The 11367-nt window shown below is 28.6% G+C and overlaps 2 protein-coding genes across 2 annotated transcripts; one reads left to right on the plus strand and one right to left on the minus strand.

Annotated features, from left to right (window-relative positions):
• Positions 1–6962: 6962 nt before the first annotated feature.
• Positions 6963–7484, minus strand: GO595_008631 (leucine-rich repeat domain-containing protein; the record flags this gene model as incomplete). The annotated part of the gene is made up of 1 exon (XM_067922227.1): positions 6963–7484. The coding sequence occupies one exon, from the start codon at positions 7482–7484 to the stop codon at positions 6963–6965; it is 522 nt and encodes a 173-aa protein (XP_067771397.1).
• A 2570-nt stretch (positions 7485–10054) lies between these two features.
• Positions 10055–10708, plus strand: GO595_008632 (ribosomal protein L10a; the record flags this gene model as incomplete). Its single annotated transcript, XM_067922228.1, has 1 exon — positions 10055–10708. The coding sequence occupies one exon, from the start codon at positions 10055–10057 to the stop codon at positions 10706–10708; it is 654 nt and encodes a 217-aa protein (XP_067771398.1).
• Between the last annotated feature and the right edge of the window lie 659 nt (positions 10709–11367).

An 11367-nucleotide genomic window follows, 5' to 3' on the forward strand; every position in this document is an offset into this window, starting at 1 on the left:
AAAGTATCAAAAAAGGATTTCAAAAATGATTTCAATGTGAAAATATCAATTAACAGCGAGGAAAATGATCAAGGAAAAGTCACTATTTTTCGTCTCCAATATAAAGTATTCATAATTTTCAGAAATGATAAATGTAAAGAAAAAGAAATTATCATCAGCGAACACTCTATTACCCCTCTAACAGATCCTTATAAATTCATTGATGGATATTTTCTTTTTGATTTATCATATTACTCGAATATTACTGTAATTCCTAAACAAAGTCGAATATGTTTCTATGACTTTAATCAAGACATAGGGATTGTAGTTGAGTTCGATAGTTCCGAAGGTTACAATAATTTTTTCAATAATCTATTTAATGTTGTTACAATTGTCTCCAAAGAATTAATTGGTTTTTATGACATAGTTTCTCTTAGTCCATCCTACTATCCCAATGAAGTTTACTATCGAGTTCGTAAGGATCTTCAATCCCATTTTTTATCCACATACAAAACCCCACAAAAGAACAAACTTATTATGGACCACACTCAAATTATTCTTCAAATCTCACCTAAAGATAGTTCCGAAGCTATTAAAACCGAAAAGGACATTTCGAATTCCTTTTCTACATATGAGGCTATGCGAGACTATGTATTACATCATAAAATCCCTCGAAAGCGTAAGGCCGAAGTTTGGTGTTTTTTAGTTGGTATTGATCTCAATCACATTCAGCAACAATTCATTGATGAATACAAAAGTGTCAAGAGACAATGGACTACTCTTTCGATATCACAGTTTAATCGAAGTAATCGGTTACAAAACAATTACCGCACACTTTACAACGTTATTTCCAAGTCACGTTTTAATTTAATAACCATAGTACGTGATCAAAATATATGCAATATCACATTCAATATCATAATGTGTTTATGCCAAACTTATTATTTCCTTTACGACAAATACAATGAGTTAATCTCAATTTTAAGGGTTTTCTATTCGATCTTTATTCAAGATGTTGAGTACAATAATGAAGATGCAAAAAATTATTATGTTGTGACAGATAACATAAAGTTAAACCAAGAAAATTTGGAAATTATAATTTTTTGGTCGATGATTAAGCTGATTGAACGCGCTGAATTAATTCAAATATTCGAAGAAAATTCTTCAGCGAATATTGTGGAGGATTTCTTCTTCTTGGCGCATCCTTTGGCGTTCCATGAAATAGTTACCACTGATTTAAAAGCATTCGAAAGTTTGAATTATACGATGTCCGTTTTGTTGAGTGATTTGTTGCCTTTGTGTGATTGCGCTGATGTGTGGATAATGGCTTTGAGCTCATTGAACTTTAGACTGTATATAAGTTGTTACGTTATCGCACATATTTTGTGGTACTACACCAAAAATCCGGAATTGAAATTAATAAAAATTTTGGAAAACGGCTTCAACGCAAATGAGCATTCATACATGCAAGTGATCGCAATGAACTTGTTGAAGCAGTTCAAAAAAATGGTAAATAATGGTCAACGATTGAATAATGTTAAAATGTAACTTTTTATAGCTTTTTTGATGTTTTGGATTTTGTTATGAAGCAAAGAATGGAATTAATTTTTAGAAGTATTTTGTTATGAAAAATTTTCAAAAGTTTGTGGCAAGGTCTTTATAAAATTCACTTTATTATAGAATCATTGGTTATTTTTCAGAAAATATGAATTTGTTTTTCATATTTTCATTAAAACTTTGTATTATAAAAGGGATTCATCCGAACTATATCATTAAGAGGTTACTCTTAAAGCTGGTTTTTAATATAAAATCATTTTGTTTTATATTTTTTGATAAATTATTATTATTATGTGAAAATATATTGAGACTAAAGGAAACATTCATTCTTTTTATGAGATTTTATTGCCATGTGCTAAAGAATATTATATTGATGTAAAATAAGGAAAGATGGCTTTTGCAAAAACTTTAGGATTTGAATGGCTTCTTGACAGACGATTCAAAACCCGAATTTTTTTGAATGCTAAAAAATTTTCTGAAGACTGTGTTCTCAAAATAAGATTTTGTTTTGTGCAATTTGGAGGTTAAATGTTTTTGTGCGGTTAGAGTTCTCAAAAACATGTTTTACAACATATAAATCATCTGAAAAAGTACCTACGAACACTTCAATTTTTTTTAAATTCTATATCTATGAAAAAGTTCCAGAATGTATTAAAAAGTGAAAATTTACTTGAAATTGACTGCTTTATCAATTGAATCACAAACTGAAAAATTTTTCAAAAACATTTCGCAATTTACCCATAATGGTTTACTTCTTCAAAATTGTGTCCATTTCAAATCAAACAGGTTCAGGAATTTGATTCAGCAAATTATCGATCCGAAAGAAACAAAATGGATCAAATTGAGGATCATTTTCCTTTTTTTCATTTGATGATTCAATATCTTTCTCATTTATATGAATATGGAATCTTGATGATACGTCACTTATTAACCTACCGCAAAAGTAAAAGTCTTCCTCAGAGTTCGCATTCAATTTCAATTTTTGAATCTTTCTATTGATTGTATTCCACCTATTTTTGACATTATTAAGCGTTCTGTTTTGGAAGCATTTACAGATAATTGACCATTTTGGACCATGTATATTATATTTTTCAAATAATATATGATCCTCTTCAAGCGTCCAAGGAGAACGATTCACGCTTGGGCACAAATAGAATTTCCATCTTTCTCTACATTGCCTTGCACTTCTAGTCCTAATTTTAGACGAAATAATTTCCCAGTTCTTATAGCCATACTCTTGGACAAGCTGGATAAGGATTTGATCTTCCTCAAATGTGAATGTCTTTCTCTTTTTCTTGCTGTTTGCCTCAGGTTGTGCGCTGCTATTCTGTTCCATCCGTCTAACCAGGGCTCTTTGGGGAATATTCGGTTTTTGTGAGTTTTTTGAGTTGAATTCAACTACTAAACCAAGGTTGTTTTAAGTTCGTCGTTCTGGAAAAAAACGTTCTGCTTCAGAAAAAATCAATGGGCTAATTATTTGATTAGGACAAATTCAATTGTCATAAAAAAACTTTTTAATCAAAAACTATAGCGTCATTTGGGCGGGTTGATTGTGACTTCTCATTTTTATTTGTCTTGCAATTGTTTTAGCAAACAAATCATTTTCATTTCTGTCCTAAAACCTTATATTTCATGAAAAGATCAAATGTTCTTTATTCTTGATAAAAAATTAATTCTGTTTGTTTATGTAAACAAATTTTTTCTCTTGTTTTCGAAGAGAAGAAGAATATCTTTGCATAAGTGTGGTGTCTATTGACAATTGAAATCTTCTTATTTATTTATTCTGAAGTAATTTCATAAAATTTAATAATTAATAATGTGACTAAGTAGCAATCATGAGCTATAATGGAAATAAATTTAAGCTATTTGATAAAGAAATTCATATTTTTTTGAATTGAATTCAAGGTGATAATTCTTTACAATATTATCATAATAGATATATCTAATAAAAAGCATACCCAATATTGTTGGTAAGTATTATAAAAGATAAATTTTTTCAGGAATCAATAATAAAGAAGAAGTTTGGGTCAGCGTGAAGAAGATGCAGATTGAAAACTTATCGTCTTTTTATGACAAAGGCGCGTTTTTGTGTTGAAATTGATCGTTATGTGCCGAAGTTGAAGCCTTTTCGTCAACAAAATTGAATATTGACAAAACAAATGGAACGATGAATTTTGTTTTTACTTCAAGAAAATCTTTCAATTTAATTTTTGTTACTATCTTTGTTATGACAATTTCATTACTTTTATTTTTTGTAGATCCAGGTCCAGTTGTTCCTCCTTTTTACAAAGATTTTGATTCCATTGATTGCCATTCTATTTTTTTTGATAAATATCAAATTATTAACAAATCCCTCCTAATAACATGCCATACTACAGATCCTGTCCAATATCCACCCGAGTATCTTCCACATTTTCTTTCTCTTGACTTAAAGATCAATAATTTTCAATTTACCTTTCCAAAACCACAACTTTCTAACATGGCAAAAATAGATAATTTTATATACTTTACGCACACACCCAACATAGCAGGACAATATAATGTTACTTTACGCTGTCTTAATCATATTATCACGAATTTTTCCTTTCACATCGAAGACATAGAAGAAGATTTACAAACGCATAGCTCAATGCCTTTAAAAGGCCCCGATACCTTACGTATTACTAATTCATGTGTTGAACGTAACAAAATTCTTTTTTTCTCAAATTCTAATTTTGCCGGACCAAATGTTTCATTTGGCGGCGCGTCATTACAACTTTCATTTCTTCATATGACACTTCCGTCATATTTACAAGAAAAAAACGCAACACTTATTAATGAAACATCTTTTTTAATTCCACAATTTGAACCTGTTCAATGGCGTTTAATATTATTTCATCTTCTTCCGATATCCAAATCACTTGAATTCCATAACAATAATAAAGAAATAAAAGACAATAAGTTTTTCTTTTTTGAAAACCCATTACGAAGTTCGATAAGCTTAATAAACCATTTTTCATTAAGTCATCCAATAAAACTTAATGAAATTTCATGTTTTAAAAAGTTATCTTTACCTTCCATTACTAAAAATGTTTTATTAAATGATACAAAATTAATACGAAATGTATTAAAATCAAATTTTACTTTACTTCGAACATTATTTAGTTCTAAACAACAAACAAATAAATCAATCGCGTTATGGCATACAGTATCTATACTTGAAAAAGAAGTAAAAAGTTTATGTCCAAATTGTACTATCAAAATATGTAATGATAATTTACGTTTTTCGCAAATAGTTGAAATAATAAGTTCATCACAAATATATATCGGCAATCATTTTGCAAATTTGATTCATATGATTTGGATGCAGCCTTATAAATCAGCTATAATTGACGTGACTGATAAAAATTATTCGTGTAATGATTGGGGTGATAAATTAGCAAAAAGAAATAATTTAAAATATTATTTAGTAAATAATGAAAAATGCGTTTGCAATGACTTTATTTGTATGCCTCCAATACCTGACGATGTTGCCATGGATATGGAAAAATTTAGAAAAACTCTCTCAGTCGCTTTAAACGATATGAAAATAATATAAATTAATAAATAATAGTGTGTATATAAATATATAACATTTTATTTGATGAGAAAATGATTCTTGTATAACATATTCCATTCAAATATCTCGTAATAATTAACACAATTCCCGAATTTTTTTATAAAATTTTATAATGAAAATGAGGAGGTTTAAATTATTCACTTGAATTACAAAAAATTTGTATTTATTACAAAAAATTCAATATTTATTAGTCTTCTACGACTTTGATATAAACATGATTTTTTACGAATTTATTTATAAAATTATTTTAATAATATAACTCTATGATAATGAATATTTTCCAAAATATTTTTGTTTTAAATTATTTTATAGTTTTGTCTTTCTGCCGTACGGAAATAAGGTTTTACATCGAAAAACAAACGAATTTATTAAACAATTTCTTTTATTTCTTCATAAAAATCCAAACCACAAATTATCATTTCCACAATCTAATTCTTTTGAAAATATGACAAATTCCCAAAATCATCGAAACCGACGAGCAGAATATTCCCAAGTATTTCATCTCAGCGTTAGACAACAAAGTTTCCAAGAACGAGCTCTTCAAGAAGAAGTGTTCTATGAACTTTGCGATTCCATATCAAAGTCTTACTCTTAGATGCCAAAGGCTCTTAGCACCAAAGCCGACTAATCGTATCTTCGTTGTCGTTAAGCTATTAGAATGTATATTAACTCAATACAAACGAATCGTAATGAAGGACTCATCGGTCAATGCAGTGTGTCACGGCGCTAAAGTTATGATTCCTGGTATACTTCGATTTGAGAACTGAATCGAAGTTGACGAAGTTGTTGTTATCATAACGACGAAATGAGAAGCAATCGCATTGGGGATTGAGTTAATGACGGCAGTGCATTTGTACAATGGTGACCATGGTTTCTCTGCAAAGATTAAGCGAGTCATCAAGGACAGAGGCACATATCCGAAGTGTTGGGACAAGGGGCCCGTCGCTCAGGCGAAGAAGAGGATGATAAAGGCAAGCCTGCTCAACGAGAAGGGGAAACCAAACGAGAAAACGCCCGCAAATTGGGTAAGGAATTACCTCGAAGGGAAACTGAATCAATGATTTTAATTTAAAAATTATTCAAAGTGAAAAAATGTTTTAGTAAATTTTAAAATTAAATTTTGCTGAAGTTCTGATTTTGATATATTAATTTTCATATCTAACAGGTTAGCAGTGATATTATGTAGTTAAATAAAAAACACATCATACCTTATGATAAAAATATTATTTAACTAGTAAATTTAATATTTACCGATTTTTTTTACTTAATTAATAAGCAAATGTTTGTATGCTAAATATGATTAATGAATTTTTCTTCTTTGAAATCATCAGCAAATGGATCTTCATCAATATTATTCGTTGATGTTCCCATTGCAAATGTATTTTCTTTTTCATTTTGATTTTCTTCGAAACTTTTTGCTTCTTGTTCATTACTTATTTGTTTCTTATTATGAATTCGCACCAAAACTATGATAAGTAATGCAATTATTACAATTACGACAACTGCAACGCAAACACTTATAATTATTATTGTGTTTTTATTATCATCTTTAATATTTTCATTTTGATATATAATAGTAAAGAAATTACTATAATATATGTAATAAGTCGAATATACAATAACAGTATATTCGTAATAAATAAATTCACTCAAAACATAAGTTAATGCTGAATTAAAAATAGAAACAGAAATTGAATTCGAATACGTCGAATTATAAATACTTATTGTTTGCGTAATGGATAATGATTGTGTTAATGTTATTGTATTCGTTAATGTTATACCATTCGAATATGAAAAAGTAAATGAATTCGAAACAACAAATGAAATTTCATATGAAAATTAGTGTATTAGAATTAGTATATGCATTTGATTTCGTTAATGTACTAGACTTCGTAAATGTGTTTGAGTATGTGTTCGATCGTGTGAATGATTGCGTTGGTGGGAGACATTCATCAATGACTGTTCCTTTACTGACATTTATACCGCAGAATGTTTGGCCGCTGTATGAATCGATTGTCATGACACTTCTGATTAAATTATTATTATCAAATACATTCGATGTATTCGTTGGGACTGTTTCGCCATAATAAAAAATACATGTGAGATAGAAGCATGATGCAAATGCTTTGTCACCAACTGATGTTATATTGCATGGAATTTCGATGTTCCTTAATGAGATACAATTACAGAATGCATTAACACCAATTGCAGTGACATTTGTTGGGAATGTATATGTTTCGTTTGTTTTCCCACATGGATAACAAATAATTTTTGTGACGTTTTTGTTATATAAAATACCATCTTCGTTATAATTGGAATAATTTGAGTTTTCGCTGGAAACTTTAATCATTTGAAGGTTGGATCAAAATTCAAATGCAGAATTTCCAATTTCTGTTACTTTGTTTGGAATTGTAATATTTCCTAATGATGTGCAATATGAAAATGCAGAATTTCCAATTGTTGTTACATTTTCTCTAATAAAAACTATCCTCAAATTGGAACATGATGAAAATGCAAAATTCCCAATTGTTGTTACTTTGTTTGGAATTGTAATATTTACTAATGATATGCAATATAAAAATGCAGAAATTCCAATTGTTGTTACATTTTCTCCAATAAAAACTATCCTCAAATTGGAACATGATGAAAATGCAAAATTCCCAATTTCTGTTACTTTGTTTGGAATTGTAATATTTACTAATGATGTGCAATATGAAAATGAAGAAATTCCAATTGTTGTTACATTTTCTCCAATAAAAACTATCCTCAAATTGGAACATGATGAAAATGCAAAATTCCCAATTGTTGTTACTTTGTTTGGAATTGTAATATTTACTAATGATATGCAATATAAAAATGCAGAAATTCCAATTGTTGTTACATTTTCTCCAATAAAAACTATCCTCAAATTGGAACATGATGAAAATGCAGAATTTCCAATTGCAATGATTGATTCATTCATTTTGATACTTTCCAAATTATTCCACTCAGAAAAACAATTATCTGCAATTTCAGTGACATTACCTCCAATAATAAGATAAATTGTTTCATTTTTATATAGTGCTATATTATCACAATCTGTTGAATTGGAAATAGTAAGTGTTTTAGTTGAATTATCAAAAGTTGAGAATCCATTTGCGAACAGTAAAACAAAAAACACTAAAAACAAATTAATGTTTTTATGTCGCAAAAAAGTTTTCGATAAGTGAAATTTAATCAAAAACGCAATAAATGAAACTATTCCAATTTGATCATTTCCAAAAAATGAAAAATTACTTTCATTTAATAAAAAAAATTTAATGAATTTATGAATTTTTGCCAAAAAAATGAATATTTCTTTTTTTGTTTTTGTTAATAATAATATGTTTTTTGATCGCATAAGATCAATACGGTATGTTTGGTAACATATTTCTTTTGATTTTACAAAAATGTTAGCAGGTTGTTGATCATCAAATGTGTTGAAATTTTTGTTGTTAAAAAGATGAAAAAATGGTGAAAAAGAACTTGCAGTAGTAGACGTAAAGTTACATTGGTTTTCAATTTGATTTTGTCGCTGGAAATGTAAATGTTTATTAAAAACAAAGGTGAAAACTATTTTACTTATAAAAATGAGAAGAATAAAAACTTGAATTCTTGGTGCTCTTAAAACAAAATGATGAGGTTTGATAAAGTACTTCAAAATTGTTGTTCTGTTTGGATATGACATGGAAGTCGTAGTCTATCGTTTCTGATCGCTTGGTCAATGCACCGTGCATTCCTGCTCCAAAATTATGATTTTTTGTATGATGTCGATATATGATAAAAAATAAAAAAAATGAGATTTTTCAAGTTCTACCTATTTCGTGAGATCTATTTTGTTTTGGAAGATATTCTTGTTTTAGTTTGGTACTAATTGGAAGCATAAAAAAGGTTTGTGAATTGACCAACTTTGTTCGAATTTTATTGTAACAGAGGATAAAGCGGTTTTGACATTTTGACCTTATAGCTAATTAATAAAATATAATATTATATTCTAGTTTTAATTCCCGAAAACTCTAGTATTTTTGGAAATTGTTTTGAAGATTTTGAGATACTTCTATTTTAATATTTTAGATTCATTTAGCTGTTTGATTCAATTATTTTCACGATAACGGGTCCTGTTCTTCAAACGGTCGTTTGACACCAAATAGAATAAAATTATCTTTTTGTTCTCATTATTTTAATCCTTAAAAAATATATGGTAAAGATTAATAATAACAGTAAATAATATTCTTATATCTTTATAAGACAAAAACTTTTATTTAAAGATTTGACATTTAAAAATAAAATGAATATATCTTCATATCAAATTGGTTTACGCACATGATTTTAGGCGTTTTATAAATTCCATTATATGTTATTTTTGATATTAAAAATGATTAAATTTTTATAAGAGAATTATTGACTTTCTAGTTGAAAAGTCAGAAAATCATCCCGCATTTTTTTTGAATTTATAAGATATCAAAAATCTGTCTTCTAGAAAAGAAGTTTTTTTATGGATTTTCTACAAATATGTTTATTAATGTTTATTATTCTTAATAATAAAAATAAAAAAATGTTTATTATTCTTAATAATAAAAATAAAAAAAATAAATATATAATTTCATAATATATAGTACAACATCAAAATAGATCTGGCAAAAATGATTGCAGGAAAGAATTTTCGAGGGTTGTATATAGAGTGTCTATGAAAAGAAATAAATTTGAATTCGTTTACTTTGAATGAAAATGGAATTTATTTTTTAACGGTCTTTTTGCATTTTGATGTTGACACATTTAGTTTTTAAGAAAATTATTGGCATAAAAACGAACAACGATAGCTATCCATTGAGTTGACGATCATTCTTAACTGAAAATGCTTGATAATAAAACGGTTTCTGCAGTTTTGGTCGACCTTTTGCCATGTCCCGTATCCACCAGGAAAACCTTCGATCTGCTATAGCAGACATCCTTGATTACTCTAATAACAAGAAGAAGAGGAAGTTCACTGAAACCATCGAACTTCAAATCCGTCTCAAGGGTTACAACATTGCAAAGGATAAGCGTTTCATCGGAAGCATCAAGCTTCCAAACGTTATCCGTCCAGGACTTCGTATTGGTATCATGGGTGATAAAATCCATTGCGAACAAGCTGCTGCTATCAATGTTCCATACTATGATCTTCAAACCCTTACAAACTTCAACAAGGATAAGAAGACAATCAAGTATTGGGCAAAGAAGCACCACCTTTTCCTTGCATCTGATACCATCATCAAGAACCTCAACAAGACATTAGGTCCAGCATTCAACAAGACAGGTAAGTTCCCAGCACCAATCCGTTCATCTGATAAAGTTGCTGATGCTGTTGATGAAGCCCGTAAGACTGTTAAGTTCAGGCTTAAGAAATCAATCGCATTTGGTGTTGCAGTTGCTAATGTTGCAATGAAACCAGAACAAGTATATCAAAACGTTATGCTTGCTACCAACTACGTTGTTTCACTCCTTAAGAAGCAATGGCAATCAATCGGTGCTATTACCCTCCACTCAACAATGGGCAAGCCACATCGCGTTTACTAAAAACACAATACTCACACACAATTATTTTCATTATTGAACTTTTCCCTCAAATCTATTTATCAATTTGGTTGGAAGATTTAAAGATTTATGTGAATCAATATCAAAAATATGTAATGTACCAATTAAAGAAACAATTCGTTGTGTAAAACAGATGGTCGCAAAAATTAATTCTATCGAAAGCATTCATATTATTTTTAATGGGATAATTTTGTCTAACAAAACTACTTTATCAGTACTTCCACAGGATATGTATTGATATCATTATATGCTAAAGGTTTTCCAAATAGATAAAATCTATGATTTAAGTCACAAAATAATAATAAAGCTTTCCAAAGTTTATAATCTTACTATGTTCATAGTTTTAATAAATGAAGAATTACTTTTATTTTTTGGATTAGTTAATCGTAAATATCTATTACTTCCAAAGGATAATATTAAATTAACATTTCTCATTTCAGCTATTGTCAAAACTTATGACTTCCAAAGTGTAATTCTTCTTTTTTCTCTTTTGTCATTTAAATTATTTACTCAAGAAAGAAAGTTAGATTCTAATCTCATTGTTTACTTCTTGAACTGTTTCTATAGGATATTGATAATTTCATACTTAAAAATAATTTTCAAAAATTTTTGCTTGTCACTTAAATAGTTATCATTTTTTG

The sequence above is a fragment of the Histomonas meleagridis genome (assembly GCF_020186115.1).
Source record: "Histomonas meleagridis strain 2922-C6/04-10x chromosome Unknown contig_68, whole genome shotgun sequence".
Taxonomy (NCBI): domain Eukaryota; phylum Parabasalia; order Tritrichomonadida; family Dientamoebidae; genus Histomonas; species Histomonas meleagridis.